This window comes from Lycium ferocissimum, chromosome 1 (genome assembly GCF_029784015.1).
Source record: "Lycium ferocissimum isolate CSIRO_LF1 chromosome 1, AGI_CSIRO_Lferr_CH_V1, whole genome shotgun sequence".
NCBI classification, from domain to species: domain Eukaryota; kingdom Viridiplantae; phylum Streptophyta; class Magnoliopsida; order Solanales; family Solanaceae; genus Lycium; species Lycium ferocissimum.
In genome coordinates this window covers 36,501,738-36,523,718 of record NC_081342.1, presented here as the reverse complement: position 1 = coordinate 36,523,718, position 21,981 = coordinate 36,501,738, and the positions used below count along the sequence as shown (strand labels likewise).

The 21,981-nt window shown below is 39.7% G+C and overlaps 1 protein-coding gene across 2 annotated transcripts in view; it reads left to right on the top strand.

The window, feature by feature from the left end:
- Positions 1 to 947: 947 nt before the first annotated feature.
- LOC132054215 (protein POLLEN DEFECTIVE IN GUIDANCE 1) overlaps positions 948 to 21,981 on the top strand; it is a 29,376-nt gene continuing 8,342 nt past the window's right edge. Inside the window, exons 1-7 of one of the 2 annotated variants that reach the window (XM_059446268.1) lie at positions 948 to 1,645; positions 3,300 to 3,451; positions 3,754 to 3,857; positions 16,690 to 16,778; positions 16,895 to 16,968; positions 17,377 to 17,518; positions 17,632 to 17,808. In XM_059446268.1, the coding sequence (XP_059302251.1) occupies positions 1,126 to 1,645; positions 3,300 to 3,451; positions 3,754 to 3,857; positions 16,690 to 16,778; positions 16,895 to 16,968; positions 17,377 to 17,518; positions 17,632 to 17,808 (1,258 nt within the window). In that variant the 5' untranslated portion in view covers positions 948 to 1,125. The remainder of the gene's footprint in view (positions 1,646 to 3,299; positions 3,452 to 3,753; positions 3,858 to 16,689; positions 16,779 to 16,894; positions 16,969 to 17,376; positions 17,519 to 17,631; positions 17,809 to 21,981) is intronic. The other variant, XM_059446262.1, reaches the window with a different exon arrangement.

Here is a 21,981-nt window from a genome sequence, read left to right as displayed (position 1 = left end):
GCAGGCCATAAGCATATCAAATTGTGATAGCTTAGAATTTCTTTTAAGATATTGCTACTTCAGGAGCAAATCGAGGCATACATATAATGTAGAGATTTTTTTTTTCTCTCTAACACACCTTCAATTATAATCACAAGCATATAAAAATATTATCATTGATGAGAGTCTACCCGCAAACTCAATTATACTCAGACCTGAGGTCGATCAAAATTAATTACAGAACTAATTTGTTTTCGGCTACCAACCATAATTCCCTTTTATTCGTCGTCTTTCCTGTTACTCAAAGGCAATATCTTAAAGAAGACCAAGAATAGTTAGTATCATATTAAACTTGGGAATTGAAAAGAAACACTACCAAAAAAATACACTAAAATTGCCAAAGGAAACCAACACCTGCATGTATGCCTGCCACATAATATAGTTTATCATAGCTACAAATCTCATCAGTATTCAGAGAACAACGTTTGCAATAGAATTATAAATATATCACTCGGTAATCATATAGTAATGAATTATGTACTGCCAAATTAATAGAAGAAATCACTTACCTTGATGTCGTATTTAGTTTGAAATAATCAAACCTGGGCAATTTAAACAACGAAGAGGTTTTGTCCGGGTGTCAAGTTCCATGTTTGGAGATTGTTAACTCAGTTGGTTAGAATCTCGTGCTGATAACGTGTTATAAAATAATAAAGTAAAGAACAAGAATAATTGTAGAGAAAGAGAGAAGAGGGGAGAGTTCTTATTTCTCTTGTTAAGGATTAAATACAATGAAGAGAACCTCTCTATTTATAGGAGAGAATTGACTTGGTGCCAAAGTCACAAACCCTAGCAAACCCTAAAATTCCTCCTAAAGATAGACATCACAATATTATAATAATATTTATAACAAAAAAGATATTTTCGCACAAATATTTAAAAATGAATATCTTTTAGAAACAAGGGAAGAAAATAAATCACCCCGTCAAAACGGCTGTGTGTGTACTTGAGCACCAAAAAAAAAAAAAACCTGGCAGTGAAAAGCCCAACCCACACAGAGATCCCCAAAATCAGTCACCTCCGTGTAACAGCCGATGAGCAACCTCCATGAACCGCCAACATCGGCATAGGTTGAATCTTTGATCAATGGCAGCGTTGAGATCAAGTGGACGCAAGTTCTCATTTGATATTCTCTCTACTTCCATCCTAGACGATGACGATCATAACTACACGACTTGCCTCCGATCAAATTCCGATCCTTCTCCTATCGATGACGCCACAACAAGCCCTACCGCGAATCGCCGGAAGAAGAAGAAGAAAAAGAAGAAGCACAACACAATCACGGAAGAGCATTCCGAATTAAACGGTTACTGTTACAGTTTTGCTCAGAGCAGCACTAGTACTGTTGTGTTAACTGAGGAACATGATACGCCCCCGATGCATCACAGCAATTCAGTTACTGGACTTCCCTTTGGGGAATTGAGACAGAGAAATGTTGTTATGCTCAATGAAGAGAGTGTTGAGAGAGGAAGTGAAACACCTGTTAAGGAATTGGAATCAAGGTCCAATTCCAGAGATTTGAATATGGATAATGGGTTTCCAGTGAGGACTTTGGAGAAGGAAGTCTCTTTAGATTGGAAAAGATTGATGGCTCAAGATCCCAATCGTAAGTATTTACCTTGTTCTATTTTCTCTTATGCTTTTCTAAATGTTTTCCAGTTCCTGCCATTTGCCAATATCAGATGGTGTTTGCTTTGCAATTTAAAAACCTTGCTTTGCAATTTAAAAACCTTGCTTTGCAATTTAAAAACGTGCATAACTAATACATGTATAAGTTATGAGGGAATCTATGTATTATTTATGTAGGATAGAAGGTGGAATAACTAAAACTCTGCAATCTTTGCATAAAATAATACATAGATTCCCTCATAACTAATCCCTGTATTACTAATACTTGCATAAGTCTAACCAGCTATCAAACGACCCCAAGCGTGTTTTCACTCAAGTATTAACAATATATGGCGATTTGGGGACATCTTTAGCTCCTTCCCTCCCTTTCTGCATGAATGTGTTTGAATGATTTATATTTGGCACCTAAGGGTGTGGTCTAGTGGTCAATGAAGTGGGTTGAGAATCATGAGATTTCAGGTTCAAATCCTAGCACTAGGTGATTTCTTCCCATCTATCCTAGCATTGGTGGACAAAGTTACCCAGTACCTGTTGTTGGTGGGAGGTGACAGGTGTTCTGTGAAATTAGTCGACATGCGTGCAAGCTGGCCCGAACACCACGATTATCCAAAAATATGATTTATATTTGTGGCTGATATATATTGTGAAATGATGTCGGAAGATGCTAAAAGAGTATAAATGTATCACTTCAAACTAGAAATACTCTAAATTGCCTTTTCAGGGGAAGATGCCATAATTTTGGGAAGGACTAAAATTCAAAGTAGGTCAACTAAATGGAGTGGAGGGACTACATATTTATGAAATTGGAAAAGTGAATAATGTAAATCTTATGAAGTTAGGAACTGATAGAATATGGCTAATCCCCTAAAAAAGCTAGTTATCACAGGCCTACTATCCAGTAAATAACTATGAAACCTTTTTACATCCGTGCTATCGTTTTTTGGGGCTTTACCTTAAAATGAATGAGGATCCATATTCACGAGAGAAGCAAAACTTGTAGGTTCTTTCAATGTCTCATTATTTGTTCCATTTGCTTCTACAAGTGTAGACATGGAAGGTTCTAGCTTTGCTAGATTCAAGACTTTCTCCTTTCTATTTTATTTTCCTGGGGAAGGAGAATGCTAATGAACCTTAGCAGAGATATTAAAACTAAGTTGGAGGGAAATCCCTTAGATATCACCAAATTATGGCATTGGTATGTCATGAGCACCTATGAGAATCCAGTATTATCCGTGGTGCGCAAGGGAACAAAGGCAATCAATATGCTCATTTGTACTTTAATGCTGTAATCTTTTGATAAATACACATGTAGTGAAACGATGGTGATTAGTACTTGAATTGAGAAATTCTACTTCTAAAGCGAGCTTGAATGGGGCGTCCTTAATCTTCACTTCTCTTTTTATCTTGAGCAACAGCGTCATTGTACTTTAAATGTATCATGACAGTTATTTACCATTTGACTTTGTCCTAAATATAAGACAACAATAAATTCCTCTTGTTGCTTGGTGGGTCCACTGCGCAGGTTAGCATTTATCTCTAAATTGAATTTTGCTTCTAATTTGTTTTAGTTATAGAAGACAACTTCCCATGTATCCTTTCTTTCCTCTCACTTTAGTTTGTTATTTTGTTAGAAATATTTCCTGTGGACAAGTCACCAGTGAAGTGCTTCATGGAAGAGATGTATGCTGGTAATTCGTTAAGGAGTACGATTCCCCCTGGCAATGAGAAAGAGCGGGATAGAGTTTATGATACCATATTCCGTTTACCATGGCGATGTGAGCTGGTATAATACTTTATTATGAAACATTCTCAAATTATATGTTGAGTACGCACTCTTTAATTGCTCTCAGTTGCCTGTTGTTCACTGCTTGACTTGCATCTTTTGTTCCTCTGTTATTTATCTACCCCTAGAGCCTGATAATGCAAATAGGGTCTTTTCGTTCTTGCTTCCCGATTCTTTCCCAATCTAACTGCAGGCTAGGAGGTCTATTTCTTGTTCTTTGTAGTTCTTCTTGGATATGGTCTTGTCTCAGAAACTATCATGTTGGCTTAGCTGCATAGATGACAAGACTATTGCTTTTGCAGCTTATTGATGTTGGCTTTTTTGTCTGCTTGGATTCATTCCTTTCACTGCTAACTGTTATGCCAACGAGGTTAATCATGATCTGTTGGAGGTTTTTGAAAACAAGGTTTGTATCTCATACTTTCCTATTCCTTTTGTTCTTTGAACTTGGAATGATTATCTGGGATCTCCACTATCCAGGAGAGTAGTGTCTATCAGACAGTTCTAATTTCAGCATACCATTGTGACCTTATAGCAGATGGAATGCGAAGTTTTTCTGTAATCTCAAATTAACCTTTTAGTCAAACTGTTCATCGAAGATTTTGTCTAGATGCTGTAATAGTAGATTGCCTCACTATTAACCACTATATATCTCGAACCGAACTTGAGGGAATAGGCAAGTTTTTCCTTCATTCTGCAATCTTTTCTTCCTAACGAACTGTCTTTATCCAAAGAGGCTGATAATATTTGGTGGTACTCATACTTTTGGGAACAGTATATCTGAGCAATGGTTTTTAATTACTGGGTTTGTCATTAAATTCTTTTGGTGTGAAGCTGTAGCTGGGATATGTTCTGTGTTGCCTAAAATATCAACGTGAACGAAAGGAGGGGGGACGGTTATTGGTGGGTGTATTGAAAACAGATTTCCTCTTTTTGTGTGTTTTTGGGAGTTCATTACTGATTGCAGTCTTGTGTTTTGTTTCGATTTATTTGTGATTGGGCGTATCTTCATGACTATCAATTGGACATTACACCAATTATAACAGTTCTTATTTAATTATCAGAAATACGGTATGGTTCATAAAATTAAAAAGAAGACTTTGTACAACTTCTGCTGCCAAAAAAAAAAATTCACAATCAGCTTGCTTCTTGTTTTTATTTGAGCAAAACAGTACATAGGTTGTACTGAAACCATATTTACAAAAACAAGAAGCAAGAAGGTAGCTTTTCCGGAAGCCACCACCGGAGTTGTCAGAGAAGAGATTGCAGAAGAGACAGCCAAGGTTGCAACTTGCAGTAGTGACCGCTGGACAAAAGAGAACCTGACTTGTAACAGAAGAGAATCCCAGAATTTTAGGGATTTGAACTGGGGAAAGCACGTGGTGTGCAGTTGTCAAATAGCTGGAGGTTCTGATGTAGCAGTAGCACGTGACCAGCTTGTGAGAATTTTAAATGAAACTGTAAAATTGGGCCTCCCCACACAGCCCAAGTCTGTGAATATTACAAAAGGAGAAGATGGGCCTGATTTAGCTGGGCTTTTAATTTTTAATGGCATTCAACATTCTCAATGGGAAGAAAAAGCAGATGACAGAAGGACCGTAGCACTGGATATCTCTCTTCTAGAACAGTCTTCCACGCATGCAAACACACAGGGTGACAGAGTCGCTATTTCTTCTATAGAGATGGCCACGAACACAAAGGGGATGGAAATTGGGGAGCTCAGACAACAAGAAGGGTTTGGAGAAGCAACAATCTACGAGAAGGATGTTGAAGACAAAATTGGCGAAGATAGCGAGACGTTTCAGGCAGGGGAGAATTCACTTATTCTGAGAGATAACTGGGAAATTGAAGAGGCTGAACCTTTGCTCATTCAACAACAACAATCCTTTCTTGAAAAAGAGATGGAGGCAACAGTTTGGGTACATCAAAACATGATCAAGATAAGCAAAATTCTTGGGGGGGAATTGGAGGGGCACGAAGAGGAGGCTCTGGAACTTTTAAAGCAAATCGATAGTAGTCGACAAGCTAGAAGGATGGTGTCAGATTTCGAATGCAAGAAGACAAGATTCAAAGGTGCCCAGGAATTGAAAGGCCTAATCACCTTTGATGTCAAATACAAAAGCAATGGTAAAAGGAATAAGGGGAGGAGTTCGACTAATGTTGATCCATGAATTTCAAACTGGTATCATGGAATGTTAGGGGATTGAACAAAAAGGTTAAAAGAACAATGGTGAAAAGTTTAGTACTAGACTGGAATGCAGATATCGTTTGTATCCAGGAAACTAAACTAGAGGGGAATTTTATAGAGGAGGTTAAGGAGATATGGGGTGGCAGGTGGATGAGGTTTGCTTGGTTGGAGGCTAGTGGTACAAGAGGGGGTATTTTGTTGGCGTGGGACAGTAGGGTTTGGAAGGGGGAAGTGCTTGAAATTGGTGCCTATACTTTGACTTGTAAATTTGAGGCACAATTGCAGGATTTTTCTTGTCATATTACTGGGGTATATGCACCTAACTCCTACTTAGAAAGGAGGATAGTGTGGGATGAGATTGGGTCTGTAAGGGGACTGATAGAAGGGCCATGGGCTGTTTGCGGTGACTTTAATGTCACTAGATTTAGCTCAGAAAGGAGAAATTGTAATACAAGAACAAGGGGTATGGTGGAATTCTCTGATTTTATAGAAGATATGAACCTAATTGATACCCAACTTGAGGGTGGAAATTTCACTTGTTTCAAAGGGGATAATCATGATATAGCTTCAAGAATTGACAGAATCCTTATTTCTAAAGAATGGGATGACAGCTTCAATAATATCAAACAATCCCTTCTCCAGAGGCTAATTTCTGATCACTTTCCAGTAGCATTACAATGTGGTACTTGGGTTCAGAACAAAAATTATTTCAAGTTTGAAAATTGGTGGTTGGGATTGGAAGGTTTTACTGATAGAGTTAATGTCTGGTGGAGTTCTTTTAATTTTATTGGGAGACCTGACTACATTCTTGCTTGCAAACTGAAAGCTCTTAAAACAAAGCTAAAGGAATGGAGCAAGAGTGAGCAAGGAAACCTGAACTCTCAAAGAAAGAAATTGTTGGGGCAGATGGCAGACCTGGATTCGGTACTTGGTGACAGACCTTTAACTGGGGAGGAAATAGCAAAGAAGACTGCAATTTATATGGAGTATGAGGAACTTGTCAAGAACGAAGAGATTTCATGGAGACAGAAGTCTAGGACCTTATGGCTAAAAGAAGGTGATAAGAACACTAAGTTCTTTCACAAAATGGCTAATGCTCACAAGAGGTACAACAACATTGATCAATTGCTAGTTCAAGGAGAGTTAAGTGAGGATCCTGTCAGAATCAAAGGGGAAATCATTGACTTTTATCAGCAGCTTTATACAGAAACTGAAGAATGGAGGCCTTCTTGTCATTTTGAAAGATGCCCTGTCATCTCAGAGGAAGAGAGGGATCTTTTACAAGGCAGATTTGAGGAAGAAGAAGTACTGAAATGTTTGAAGTTGTGCGCAGCCGATAAAGCCCCTGGACCAGATGGATTCACCATGGGCTTTTTCATCAAATGCTGGGAAGTGGTGAAACATGATATAATGAATGCTATGCAGAATTTCCATGATCAAGAAGTCTTTGAAAGAAGTTTCAATGCTACTTTCATTGCATTGATTCCTAAGAAGAAAGGGGCAAAGGAACTGAGGGATTTCAGGCCTATCAGTTTGATAGGTAGTTTCTACAAGCTAATTTCCAAAGTGTTGACAGAAAGATTGAAAGGGGTAATGACAAAGCTGGTAGATTCTCAACAAATGGCATTTATCAAAGGAAGACAAATCATGGATGCTGTGCTAGTGGCAAATGAAGCTGTGGATTCTAGACTTAAGCAACAAAAACCCGGAATTCTATGCAAGTTAGACATTGAGAAAGCATATGATCATGTTAATTGGGTTTTTCTACTAAAATTATTAGAAAGGATGGGCTTCGGACATAAATGGATTCAGTGGATCAAGCACTGCATCACAACTGTCAATTTCTCAATTCTTATTAATGGTTCTCCTGCTGGTTTTTTTGGATCACAAAGAGGTCTCAGGCAAGGAGATCCTCTGTCTCCTTTTTTGTTCCTTCTGGTTATGGAAGGCCTCAATAATATGATAAAAACTGCTAGTTTAAATGGGTGGATTCAAGGTTTTGCAGTGGCTACAGGTGATAGGGGCAGCATGGAAGTGACACATCTCCAGTATGCTGATGACACACTCATTTTTTGTGACGCACAAGAAGATCAGTTGAGATACTTGAGGGTGATCTTAGTCTTATTTGAAGGTGTTTCTGGTTTACACATTAACTGGAGGAAAAGCCTGTTATTCCCCATCAATGAGGTCACAGAGATGGCACAACTAAATGCAATTCTAAGTGGAGAAGTTGGCGCTTTACCAACTACTTATCTAGGAATGCCACTGGGAGCAAAATCTAAATCCATAGGAATTTGGGACAGTGTTATTGAAAAATGTGAGAAGAAACTGGCTAGATGGAAGACTCAATACTTATCTTTGGGGGTAGGTTGACGCTCATTCACTCAGTCTTAGATGCTCTTCCTACATATATGATGTCTTTGTTTCCAATCCCAGCAGGGGTCATTAAAAGGCTGGACAGAATCAGGAGAGCATTCCTATGGCAAGGTAACAAAGAAAAGAAAGGGTATCATCTAGTCAAATGGGAAGCTCTTACTTTTGGAAAGAAATATGGAGGTCTGGGAATCAGGAATTTGAAGATTCACAATAAAGCACTGAAGATGAAATGGTTGTGGAGACTTACCAATGAGAATCAGACTCTATGGGGTAAAGTTATAAATACCAAATATGAGAAGGAAGACAAATGGATGACCAAGGAGGTTGATACACCATATGGGGTTGGTTTATGGAGGTCTATCAGGACCTTTTGGAGTGAACTGAAAAGCAAAACGAAGATCAAAGTCCTGGACGGTAACAAAACTAGCTTCTGGGAGGACAACTGGCATGAAATAGGGATTCTTAAAGTACACTTCCCCGACATATTCAATCTCGTGCTTCACCAACAGAAGACTATAGCAGAAATGTGGACACCTCAAGGTTGGGATATAACTTTCAGAAGATTACTCAATGATTGGGAGATGGACAGAGTAACTGAATTTTACAGCATACTTGCACAATTCAGTGGTGTACAGGCAGGTGAAGATGTATTGAGATGGCAAGGTAACAACAGTGGTGATTTCAAGGTCTATGCAGCATATAGGTTGATGAATCGGTCTAATCAGCAGATTGATAATTGGCCTTGGAAACATATTTGGAGAACTAACATCCCACACAAAGTGGCTTGTTTTTTGTGGCTCTTGGCAAAGGAAGCTGTCCTCACCAAGGAAAATTTAATGAAAAGACAGATAACATTGTGTCCCAAATGTTTTTTGTGTGGAGATAAAGCAGAGACAGTTAACCATCTATTCCTACATTGCGAAGTGACTGGACAGCTGTGGAGAATTTTCTTTAATCTTAAAGGCATATCCTGGATCATGCCTGGAAAGATTACAGAAGCTTTACAGAGTTGGGAGGAAGCAGGGTCTACGGCAAAGAACAGAAGTAGATGGAGAATTGTCCCTGCTTGCATCTGGTGGACAATCTGGAAGGAGAGGAATTCAAGATGTTTTAAAAATATAGAGAATAGCATGCAGAAGATCAAACTGAATTGTCTTTTGCTATTAAGTTTTTGGTGTAAACAGATATTTTCAGATGATACTGCTACCATAATTGATGTGCTAGATTCAATATGAGGTAGATCAGTTTAGCTTCTGAAGTACAATTGTAAATATGGTTTCAGTACAACCCATGTACTGTGTTGCCCGCTTATATATATATATATATACAATAGTTACCAGTTTCAAAAAAATAAAAAGACTTGTTTGCATTAGCACAAGGGGATAATCTCTAAACACCAAAGCCATATATAATTTTTAAAAATATGCTCCCAGGCACAGATCCCGAGGTAAGCGGTAATAGACCCAGATCCGACTCTCTCTCCTCAAACCACTACCGCAACCCTCTCTCCAACATGAATCCAGCTTTCTCTCTCCTCCATAGCCTCCACTGACTACTTCCCTGTCGTCCTTTTTCGTTTTCTCTCTCCACCAAAATCTTTTCAGATCTTCTTCTCTACTCTGGCGACCCTCTGTCAGTGCCGGAATCATCACCGGCGACTCAAACAGTGCCGGAAATACGCCGGCGACTCTGTCAGTGACCGAAAAACGCCGGTGACCTCTGTCATTACCGGAAAAAACCACCGGCGACATCTGTCCAAGCCGGTAACATCACCACTGACCTCTGTCAGTGCCGGCAAACACCCCAATCAGCATAAAATTCCATCAGCTGCCTCTTCAGTGAAGCTCTTCTCCTTAAAAACATGCAGGGTTCTAACCTTTTTTTCATCAGTGGGGATAAATCCTTTGAACTCAGGAATACGGGGGACAAATATTACAACTGGTTTTCGTTAATAGAAAGGGGCAAGAGATACACAAGCAACAAGCAAGATCAACATGGATATTCAGAACCTGAGATGGGTGTGCGAAGCACTTATTCAAGCATCAAAAGGTACCGGACGATTATATAGAAGGTGGGGTAGGAAGCAACAACACAATCTTTTCAGAGTCTATCAAAATTTCAATGTTTTTGGTAGATTTGTTCGGATAGAGGTTTGGCATGGTTCATCTAAAGCAGCAGATAGTGCGATGAAAAATCCTTCGATTTCTGGGGGAATTCAGCAAAACAGAGCCACTGCTCCCTCCTCCCCCATTGACAAAATCTTATCGTGCAGCTGCTAGCATTGAGAGGTGGCCAGAAATAAGTCAAGGAACGAACAAAGGAGAATTGAATGAAAAGCATCCTCTGCACAGAAGCTTGGTTGGCACCTTCAATGATCCATTTCATCACAGTCCCAATCCCGACACTATTCAGAAATGCTTCATTAATAGATGGAGAGTTACTGCTAGCATCAAAGTCATACCTTTAGACCACAATCGGTTCCTCTTTGAGCTTCCTTCCAGGCAAGAGGCAATAAGGGTAAAGACAGGGAATTGGTTCTGGAACGGAAGACATCTCTCTTTATCTTGGTGGTCGCATGACACTATCTCATTGCAATCTGGTAACCGCTCGGAAAACATCTGGTTGAAAGTTTTTGGAATCCCCCTCAATGCTTGGTCAATGGACACTTTTGAACATATAGGGGCTCGTTGTGGGGGTTTTATCGGTGTTGATGAAGATACGAAGAACAGAACCCACCTGATCTGGGCTCGTATCTGTGTCAAAAAATCAGTCATGAAGTTTCCGGCAAGTTTGAATTTTGTATTTGACGATAGGATTTTCGAACTGCCAATAATTTCGGAAATCCGGTCTATTCCTTTACCTGCTGGCCCTTCGACTGGTTTGCCTGAGGATGGTAATAAGATGGGGTCAAATTCGTTTTCAGTTCCACGTGGTAATACCATTAATGATTCACGTGACACACATGTGGGAGAACCTGTGGAGAAAAGAAGGAATTCGAAAGATTTAAACACAAATGGGCCAGCCTTATTCTCATCTAATAATCAGGCCAGTAAGAAACACTACAAAGGGAGAACTTCATTAGCTTTGAACAGTTGATACTACACTATAGGCCCACTTACAAGCAAACACTTCAAGCAAACACTTCAAGCAACACAAAAATAAGCAAGTGTGGAGATCATCTGTATCAAAGCTGGACCCATGCTGCTTCAGAGCTTCATTTTCCTTGAATGCTTCATCCTCATTTGATCCTTTTGAACTAGAAATTCAAGCATCCAGTCTCAGGGATTTAGAACTCGTGGAGGGGACATTCTCTGAGCCTGAAGCAGATGATGAAGCAGACCATGCAGGACACTCGATGGACTCTCATATACCTAAACCGATATTCTCAGTACTATCAGCTCCAGATGAATCTAACTCTGGTATCTCATCTCAGTCCTTCAACAGTTTTCTTCCTTTGCCTAGGCATGATCCTCAAATTCAAACTGTTGATATCCCTGATGTGGTGGAAACCTCAAAATGGACTAAGTTGACAATGATGAAGGCTTGCAAAGTGTTGGGGGTGAATGTTGTTAGTTTTGAGCATGAACTTCTGGGTATTATTCTGAGAATGGAGGAAAGAAGGAAAGCACAGATTCTTGAGCAAAAAAATAAAACAGGGGAATTAAAGAAAGGGAAAAGCAAAGCAGTTACTGAACTTAAAAGATTGGATTGGGGTCTCCATGACGGGAGTGGGAAGAAAGAAAGGGGCAGGTCTCACAAGGCTCATTCCAGATGAGAGTTAAAACACTCAGTTGGAATGTGCAGGGTCTCAATAATAAAGACAAGAGAAGCACTTTGAAATCTCTTATTCACAAGTGGGGAGTTGATATTATCTGTCTATAGGAAACCAAAATAGAGACATGGAATCCATCTCTAATCAGACAAATCTGGGGAAACAGATGGATCTCTTGGGCAGAAGTCAAAGCAATTGGTACCAAAGGAGGGATATTAATAATGTGGGACAAAAGAGCTTGGAAATGTGTTGATTTTGAAGCAGGAGCCGTTTCTTTATCATGTAGATTTGAAAGTCTTGTTGAGGACTTCAAATGGGTTTTTACTGGTGTTTATGGTCCTCATACCAATCCAAAAAGGGAGGATCTTTGGCTTGAGTTAGCATCTATCAGGGGATTGTGGTTTGACTTATGGGTCATAGGAGGGGACTTCAATGTGTGCAGATTTGTGGAGGAAAGATTGAACTGTGCTAGAAGATCAAGGGCGATGTTGGGCTTCTCCAACACTATTCTGGATCTGGATTTGATTGACCCTCCACTTCAGGGAGCACAATTTACCTGGTCAAGAGGGGAGGAGTCTCTCCAAGCCTCTAGAATTGACAGGTTCCTTATCTCGACGGAATGGAGTGAGTTGTTCAATGCTATCAAACAGTACCCTTTGCCTAGAGTTTTTTCTGATCATAAACCAATTATCTTGGAAAGTGGGGATTGGGAGGCCACACCTTCTTATTTCAAATTTGAAAACATGTGGCTTCAAGCTGAGGGTTTCATGGACATGGTAGAAGGATGGTGGATTTCTTACACTGTATTTGGCACCCCAGATTTTGTGCTAATGCAGAAACTAAGGAATCTCAAGAAAGACATTACTAAATGGAATAGGGAGGTTTATGGAAGAATTGAGACTCAAAGGAACAAGACACTCAAAGAACTGGGAAAGCTGGATCAGTTAGCTGAGCTCAGAACTATCTCTGTAGAAGAAAAAGATCAGACACTGAATATTAAACTTGATCTTCAGCAAATAGCAACCGCTGAAGAGATCTCTTGGAGACAAAAATCAAGATGTTTATGGTTGAACGAGGGGGATAAAAATACAAAGTTTTTCCAAAGAATGGCCAACTCACATAGAAAGGCAAAATAGGGAATGAAGTAATTGAAGATAAAGAAAGGATCAAGGATGGTATTCTAGAGTACTATCAACAAATCTACAAAGAGACTGAATCTTGGAGACCCTCAGCTGTCTTTGAAGGTCTGCCAAGTCTCAACACAGTTGATAAAGAGGACCTTGAACTTCCTTTCACCGAATTGGAGATCTCAGAAGCTCTCATGACTTGTGCCCCCGACAAAGCTCCATGTCCTGATGGTTTCACTATGGCCTTCTTCCAGAAATCATGGAACTTCATCAAAGCAGACCTGCTAGCAGCTTTTAATTTCTTTCATCAGAATTGCCAAATGGTGAGATCATGCAATGCCTCATTCATTGCTCTTATCCCAAAGAAAAAAGGTGCCGTAGAACTTAGAGATTATAGGCCTATAAGTCTTATTGGCAGTGTCTACAAATTGCTGGCCAAAATTCTAGCTAAGAGGCTGGAAAAAGTGGTGGATTCCTTAGTTTCTGGACAGCAGAGTGCTTTTCTGAAGAATAGGCAGATCACTGATGCATCCATGATTGCCAATGAAGTGCTAGACTGGAAAATTAAAAGTGGAGAGACTGGGATCCTATGCAAATTGGATATTGAGAAAGCTTTTGATCAGCTTAACTGGGCTTATTTAGTCAACATTTTGAAGCAAATGGGTTTTGGGGAAAGGTGGATAAAGTGGATTTATTTTTGTATTTCGACAGTGAAGTTCTCAATTCTAGTGAACAGAAGTCCAGTTGGGTTTTTCTCTTCTCAAAAGGGTCTCAGGCAGGGGGATCCACTGTCCCTTTTCCTTTTTATCATTGCCATGGAAGGATTATCTCAGTTGTTAGCAAAGGCCAAAGAACTTCAGTGGATTCAAGGGTTCCAAGTGGGCAGAAATCCTTCCACTTCAGTCTCGGTTTCTCATCTGCTATATGCAGATGACACCCTTATATTTTGTGGAGCTGATTGTCAGCAAGTCTCTAATCTCAACACCACCCTTATGATTTTTGAGGCCATTTCTGGAATTCATATCAATATGCTTAAGAGCACTATATATCCAGTGAATGAAGTGGCCAACCTAGAAGCTCTTGCTGACATTCTTAGCTGCAAAACAGGCTTCTTTCCCACCACCTATTTGGGACTTCCTTTGGGTGCTAAATTCAAATCATCTGGGATATGGAGTGGGGTCATTGAAAAGAATGGAGAAAAGACTAGCCACTTGGCAGATGCAATACCTCTCATTGGGTGGTAGAGTCACCCTCATCAACAGTGTCCTAGACAGCATTCCCACTTATTGTATGTCACTTTTCCCTATGCCAAGCTCAGTTCTAAAGCAAATTGATAGGCTTAGAAGGAAATTCCTATGGGAAGGTAACAGTGCTACTCACAAATTCTCTTTGGTCGAATGGCAATCAGTTATTCAACCCAAAGGACAAGGGGGGCTGGGAATCAGAAATCTCAAGCTTCATAACAACAACCTACTCATGAAGTGGCTTTGGAGCTGGTCAAAATGAGGCAGGGTACTGGAAGGAAATCATCAAAGCTAAATATGGTATTCAAGACCACTGGACTGCAAAGAGAAGCAATGAACCACATGGTGTTTGAGTATGGAAGCACATCAACGGTCTTCAAGAGGAATTCTTCCAGAATGTCTCATTCAAGGCTGGAAATGGGCTTAAAATCAGATTTTGGCAGGACAAATGGCTTGGGGATACTTTAGTAAAAGACTCATTTCCTTCACTATTTCTGATAGCTTCTAACAAAGAAGCAACATTAGCTCAGTATTGAGATAACAACTGTTGGTCACCAATTTTAAGGAGAAACTTACAGGATTGGGAAGTTGATGATTTTCTCTCTCTTACAAAGATTGGGACAAAGTATTTTGGTGGCAGAATCTCAGGACAGAATCCTCTGGGGCAATTCTAAGGAAAAGATTTTCACTGTGAAGGAATGTTACAACAACTGGTGTTCTCAAAATAGCCTTTTAGAGGTCTGGCCTTGGAAGCTTGTATGGAGAACCAGACAGCCTCTCAGAGTTACTTGCTTCACTTGGACTGCACTGAAGGAAGCATGCCTAACACAAGACAATCTCAGAAGGAGAGGTTTAATCGTCGTTAACATGTGTGCCATGTGCAAGCAGACCAATGAAAGTGTCAACCATCTATTCTTGCACTGCCCTGCAGCAGCTAGCCTCTGGTATTTCTTCTATTCTATGCTTGGTCTCCAATGGGTAATGCCCTTCAACATCAAAGATGCCTATGCTAGCTGGATACTCTGGAGAGTTGACAAATCCATCAAAAGAATCTGGAGAATGATCCCAGCAGTAATTTTTTGGACCCTATGGAAGGAGAGAAACAGTAGATGCTTTGATGGAATCTCAACTCCCATTTGCACTTTAAAGTCTAGGTGTTTAGTTAGTCTTTTTAGCTGGCACTTTTTTGCCCCTGTAAACAATGTGGATAACTTTTTGGATTTTGTTAGCTCCCTTTCTCTAGTACAGTAGAGATGGGATATCTTTAGATTGTTCTACAGGGTTTTTGCTAAGTCTGCTTCATGTTTTGTTCGAAGCAGCTTTTTGCCCATCTGTAACCTTACATCTTCTTGATGCTTTACTAATGAAATTTTATTACTTTACCAAAAAAAGGTAGCTTTTCCTTGCTTCTTGTTTTTATTTCAGTCCCTGGAAAAGAAAATTATTTTAGGAGTTTAATGGATTATGAATAAAGCCAACAAAAGGGAAGTTGTGGTTCTTTTTTTTTTTTTTTTTTTTTTTGGTGTTGAAGCTAGTGTTCAATTGGTGCCCCAGAGGTAATGTTTTCTCCAAAAGTGTTCTCCAGTTGCACTTGGACAAGTTTCTGTTACTGCCAAGTAGTGCCTTTGTTAAGTGAATTCCAGAGCGGACTTATGGGAGGAACTATCAGTTGAAACAAGGGTAATGCCCTTAAGTACCTAAGAGGGTGGGAGGTTAGGGCTATATTGCTTTCAAAGTTATTTTATTGTTTAACTCTGCAGTAGGAGACTTCCCATCAAATTTCAGATGGAGAAGAGAGACTACTGTCTTGATTTGCCCTTCAAAGCTGAGAGTTTCTCCTTGCTTTATTTTTACTTTTCTTGTCCCTGTTATTGTTGTTCCAAGTGGTCCTTATCTTATCACGCCACATATGGAGACATCTCAAATAGATAAATTGGTTTGGGAAGACGGGGGAAAATAATCCATGGTTTAGGTTTCTGAGTAGCTAAAGTTAAGATAGAATAGGTCATCACATCCTGGGTTGAAGAATGAGCGGCTTTAAAAAGGAAATGGCAAGCAGGAAGGAGAGTAGTAACGTTGAAAAATGTTAAGGCTCGGATCTTTAGCATTCTGTTATTTATTATTACCTGTGTCTACTATTTAGGCAGAATACCCTCACCCATTCATACTAAGAAACCTGGAAGAAGCCTCAAAAACAGAAGAAAAGGTGGAAAGTGAGGAAGAAAGAGATGTAGAAATAGTAACTGCTTCCGAAATGAAGCGGACTAAACAGGAACAAAAATTATTCAGCTTTGAAAGGCAAATTAAGACAGCAGTCTCTCTTCTTCCCTCTGCAATTTGATGGGAAGTCTCCTACTTCAGAGGGACAGTAAAGTGCTCAGAATACTTAGGTGCAGAATGTTAAAGTCTAACCAAAAGAACCCAAAGAAGGAAGCCATGAAATGAAGTCTCCCATCTGAGAACTTGTGTTAAAGTAAATCTATTTAACTGCAGCTTATGTTTACAAAATAACCTGACCATGCTCATGGCAGGCAGTTCAAGAACCTTTCTGCAGTTGAGCTTTCTGATATTGGCTGTTTTGTCGCGCTGGCTAGTGGAGCAATTTTGTTGCAACAAACAGGTACAGTGGATTCTTTAATCTTCACCAATACTCTGAGCTTTGACTCTTCATTTCATGACTTCCTTATTTGGGTTCTTTTGGTTAGACTTACTCCTGTTTGCAATTTGCTATGGCAGATATCAGCCTAATCTATCACATGATTCGTGGTCAAGGAACAATCAAGCTTTATGTGGTTTACAATGTATTGGAGGTGAGAACTTGACTTGTTGATCTATAATTAAGGTCATGTGCTAATTGCCACAAGTTGGTTCTACTTTAGGTCTTCATATCATGTTGAAGTTGTTTGGACCCTTATACAATATTGTTGATTTCATAGAATGTAATTCATGTTTGTGCTTCAAAGTAATAAGATGATATATGGTCCGTTTCTTGCTTGTTACTTGTAAGAGAATAGAATTACATATTCAGTAATATTGATATGTTCAGATATCCTTCATCAAATAATCTTTCCGTTCCACTGTTCCAGTCTGCTACAAGATATTGGTTTATTACATGTGCATGTTCCTGTCCTAACATCATTCACTATGCTATTTTTTATTGATACTCTTTTTTTCAATTTGTAGACAAAGTTGAGGTAATATTTGCCGTTCTTTGGCAGGTTTTTGATAAACTATTCCAAAGCTTTTGTGGAGATGTGATGCAGACTCTCTTTAACACAGCAGAAGGGCTTGCAAATAGCTCAACGGAAAGTATGCAATATTGGATGAGAAGATTTATTGTGGATGAAGTTGTAGCTGTGGCTTCATCAAATATCCTTTCTGTTCACGTATTTTGGTCACCGTCATAAATTTCGTTCCTCATATTTTTGTGACCATCATGAATTTCATTCCTCATATCATCTGCTTTCCTTGACTCCCCATACTTGTTCATTCTTTCATCCTCCTAGCTCAAGCCATTACTTTGTCAACCTGTATAGTTGCCCACAACAATGCATTATTTGCTTTGCTTGTATCAAACAATTTTGCGGAAATAAAGAGCAATGTATTCAAACGCTACAGCAAGGATAACGTTCACAATCTCGTATATTATGGTGAGTTATCTTCTCGCAGTATTACCTGAAATTTGTAAGGTTCTATTGCCATGATTAAATAATATTTTGTCGATCAGCTGATGCCAGGCTGGTTTGTTCTTTATTATCTTGTGTGGAGGGGTTCCATTTGCTTCATGTTGTCATTGGCATGTTTGTACTCCATATGGTGTTGCATACTTGCATCTCAATGCCAATCAATCACTTGATCAATTAATTTATCTTTTCATATGAAAAATACTCAATCAATTTGTTCTCAATCCTAAATTGGTCATGGTCCGCTATATGAATCCTCTGGTCCATTCTGCTCTATATAGGCTCGTTCATTTAAAATACTAAGTAGTTTGTCTTTTTTAAGACCTTAGGTTCCCTAAAATTTGAAATTTTCTTAATTGCGCACATACGAGACCTAATGTATGTAAAAAAACAACTTGCTTTTCTTAATAGGTGAAAAGCGTAAAGATTGCCCTCCTTCTTATAATAGGTTTTTTTCTTACACTATTAGGCAAATGAAAATGCTCCCAGGCACTTTTCCCGAGAATTTTCTCTCTCCTACTTCTTAGGATTGCAGAATACCTTTTCTGGTGATCTTCTACCGGAGTCAACCCTTTTTTATTAACCTTAATCCAGTTTTCACCTTCTGTGACACTGATTCAAACCTCTTCTTTCATACTTGGCTAGTGGTTATTGGAGATGGGGGAAAGCAGAATTTATTTCAACGCGGGATTTAAATCCTTTGATATCACCAGATGGTCATCCGATAGGAATATTTGGTACGAATGGGTGGAAAGAAGCCGCAATATGATGAGACGTTCATCCATGAGCAATAAGATCATGGAGTGGATCTGTTTCACTCTAAAAGAAGCTTCGAAAGATCAGAAGAATGTGGTCAGAAGATGGAGAACTAAGGACCACATGACAGAATATTTTTGTACTAGGAAGTACAATGCTCATGGCAGATATATTAGTGTTTTGTCCTTACAAGGGGAAGGAAGGTTGGTGTTAATTATCCCTGAAGCAGCTTTCAATGCTGGCTGGAAAGACATTGCATTTAGGATAGAAAGGTTCATTAAATGCTCCCACGCAAGGAGATGGTTGAGCCTCCGAGAGTCACTGAAGCCAACTAACCCTATGCAAAAGCTGTTAAAGAGAGTAAATGGCAATCGAAAAGCCTTCGCGAAGCTACTGTCAACTCCAAGGAAGGTCACATCTCTATCTCTGAATCATCTGGATCAAAGAATGTTGGTTTGCTGAATAGATGTGTAGTTGGGTATCTGGGGAAGGAAACCAAACCTCAGAGAAACCCATTCTATCAGACATTAGGAGGTGGACCTCTGTTAACTGGAAAACAACCATCAGAGTGAGCATTTATGAGATGATGGATGACCTATTTCTATTTGAGTTCCCTAATAGAAATATGGCAGAGAAGACACTTAAAGCAGAATGGAGATGGAAGAACTCTAAATTTTATTTAGAGTGGTGGAACCCCATAGCTGGATGCATATCTAATGATACTTCAGTTAAAAACACTTGGATCAGAGCTATCGGAGTCCCCGTTCATCTTTGGTCCCAAAAAATCTTCCAAGAAATTGGGGATTTGTGTGGGGGGTGGATTGCTACGGAGGAAGAGACTGAATTAAAAAATCATCTAAAATGGGCAAGGATTCAAATCGCAGGCGACGGTCGGAATACACCAAGCGAGGTAGTCATCGAGAGAGATGGTGTTAAATTCTATATCCCGATCTGGTTGGAGAGACAGACAAGGTTTGACCTAATTTCACATTCAAAAGAAGAGGTCATCGGAAAAAAAGAGAAGGTAGTCGCTGTTGAGGAGGAAGAAGTCGCAGAACTGGACCAAGCAAATACCCACTGGACAAATCGATCAAACCCTATACAGGACGTACTTGACAGGTGTACTTTTGGGGATTTGATGGGAAATCACGTGGGCAGTACTAGTGTTACAGCTGGCCAGATTGAGATGGAAAGAGCACGTGACCCACAGGTGGAGGGTTTAATTGACTTCTTTTCTAAATTGGGCATTAAACTGCTGATACCCTTATAGATAATTTAGGGCTAAAGTCTGCAGCTAGACCTGAAGAGTCTCTTAAAAATAAGCTTGGGCCAGATCTAGCAGGCCAAGTCATTTTTAATGATATTCTGGTAAAGCCCGTGGAAGAAACAAGAGGCGTATCCTTGGCTGAACTACTGGAATTCTCTAATCCAGAACAGAGTCAGGCGATTCAACAAGTCCCAAGTGAGACTTATTCTTATACAGAAGATGTGATGCATGCAGAAATTTCGGGGGTAAGGGAAGAGCCAGAGGAAGAAAACGGGGGAAAATTCTGAGAGAACGATGTAGATTGACATATGATCGAAGAAGAGGGTTACAAGGACACATATGTGGATGTGTTGCAACAACAATATTCCCCTTCTACTCCTATTTCTAACAGGATATTAGTGGACTCTTCACGTATTGACTCGACGAGCAGAGAATTGTCGACCTACGTTAGAAGAAGCTCGAAAAAGGAGAACAAACACGACTGGTGAACACCAGCGGAGAGATGTCTATCACAGTAATGGAGGAACCAAAGCTTACTTGCGATGCTGCAGAATTGGGGAATTGTGGGGAAATCTGGGAAGTTGAGGATGCCGAACCAATTTTGGTTCATCAACAAGATGGATGCTCAGACAAAGAAACAGATACGCCTATTTGGGTTCGCCGATACTTACTCAAGCTAAATAAATTGTTTGGAGTTGACTTTCAGGGGCACGAAGAAGAAGCCATGGAACTTCTCTTGCAGATTGATAGTAGTAGACAAGCAAGGAAGATGGAATCAGAGATTAATATTAAGAAGAGCAGGTTCAAGGGGACACAAGAACTGAAGGGATTGGGCTCTTTTGATGTTAAATTCAAAAGTAATGGAAACAGGAGCAGGGGAAGGGCTTTAACTTTAATTGATCAATGAAGCTCAAATTAGTCACATGGAATGTGAGGGGATTAAATAACATGGATAAGAGGAGGTTGGTGAAGAATTCTATTCTTGATTGGGGTGCAGACATTATATGTTTGCAGGAAACAAAGCTTGAGGGGGATGTAGAAGATATTGTTAATTATATTTGGGGAGGAAGATGGGCAAGTTATGCATGTCTAGAAGCCAGTGGAACTAGAGGTGGAATCATGATGATATGGGATAGAAGGGTATGGAAAGGGGAGATTCTTCAGATTGGGTCATATACTTTGACTTGCAGATTTGAAGGCCAGTTACAGAACTTTGAATGCCATATTACAGGGGTGTATGCTCCAAATTGTGACATTGAAAGAGAAGAGGTTTGGTGGGAAATAAGTGCTGTCAGGGGTCTGATGGAGGGCCCATGGGCAATTTGTGGGGATTTCAATATTGTTAGATTCCCGACAGAGAAAAGAAATTGTAGGAGAAGGTCCCTAGCTATGGTGGAATTCTCAGATTTCATAGTGGATATGAGTCTTATTGATCTTCAGCTAGAAGGAGGTGCTTATACTTGGTACAGAGGGGACAATCACACTAGTGCTTCAAGAATTGACAGAATCCTGATCTGGGAAGAGTGGGATGACAGTTTTAGCAATATTAAACAATCGCTCCTTCAGAGAGTGACATCTGATCATGTCCGTATTGTTCTGCAATGTGGAGATTGGGACCGACCAAAGTCATATTTCAAATTTGACAATTGGTGGTTGAATACTGAAGCTGTTGATAGAATTAAGAGTTGGTGGACAACATTTGACTTCTCAGGGAAACCTGATTATATTCTAGCTTGTAAATTGAAGGCTTTGAAAGGTAAACTAAGAGAGTGAAGCAAAAGCAGCCAAGGCAACCTGAAAGTACAAAAATCAGACCTGCTTAATCAATTGGCAGTACTGGACAGAGTACTAGAAGTAAGAATTCTAACTGAAGGGGAAATGGTGGAGAAGGCATCACTATTGCTAAAGTATGAAGATCTTCTGAAGAATGAAGAAGTGGCTTGGAGGCAAAGGTCCAGGGCCATCTGGCTCAAAGAAGGAGACAAGAATACAAAGTTCTTTCATAAGACTGCCAATGCTCACAAAAGGTGCAACAACATTGATCACTTAATGATCCAGGAAGAATTAATCACAGAACCACAGAGAATCAAGAATGAGATAGTAGATTTCTACAAAAC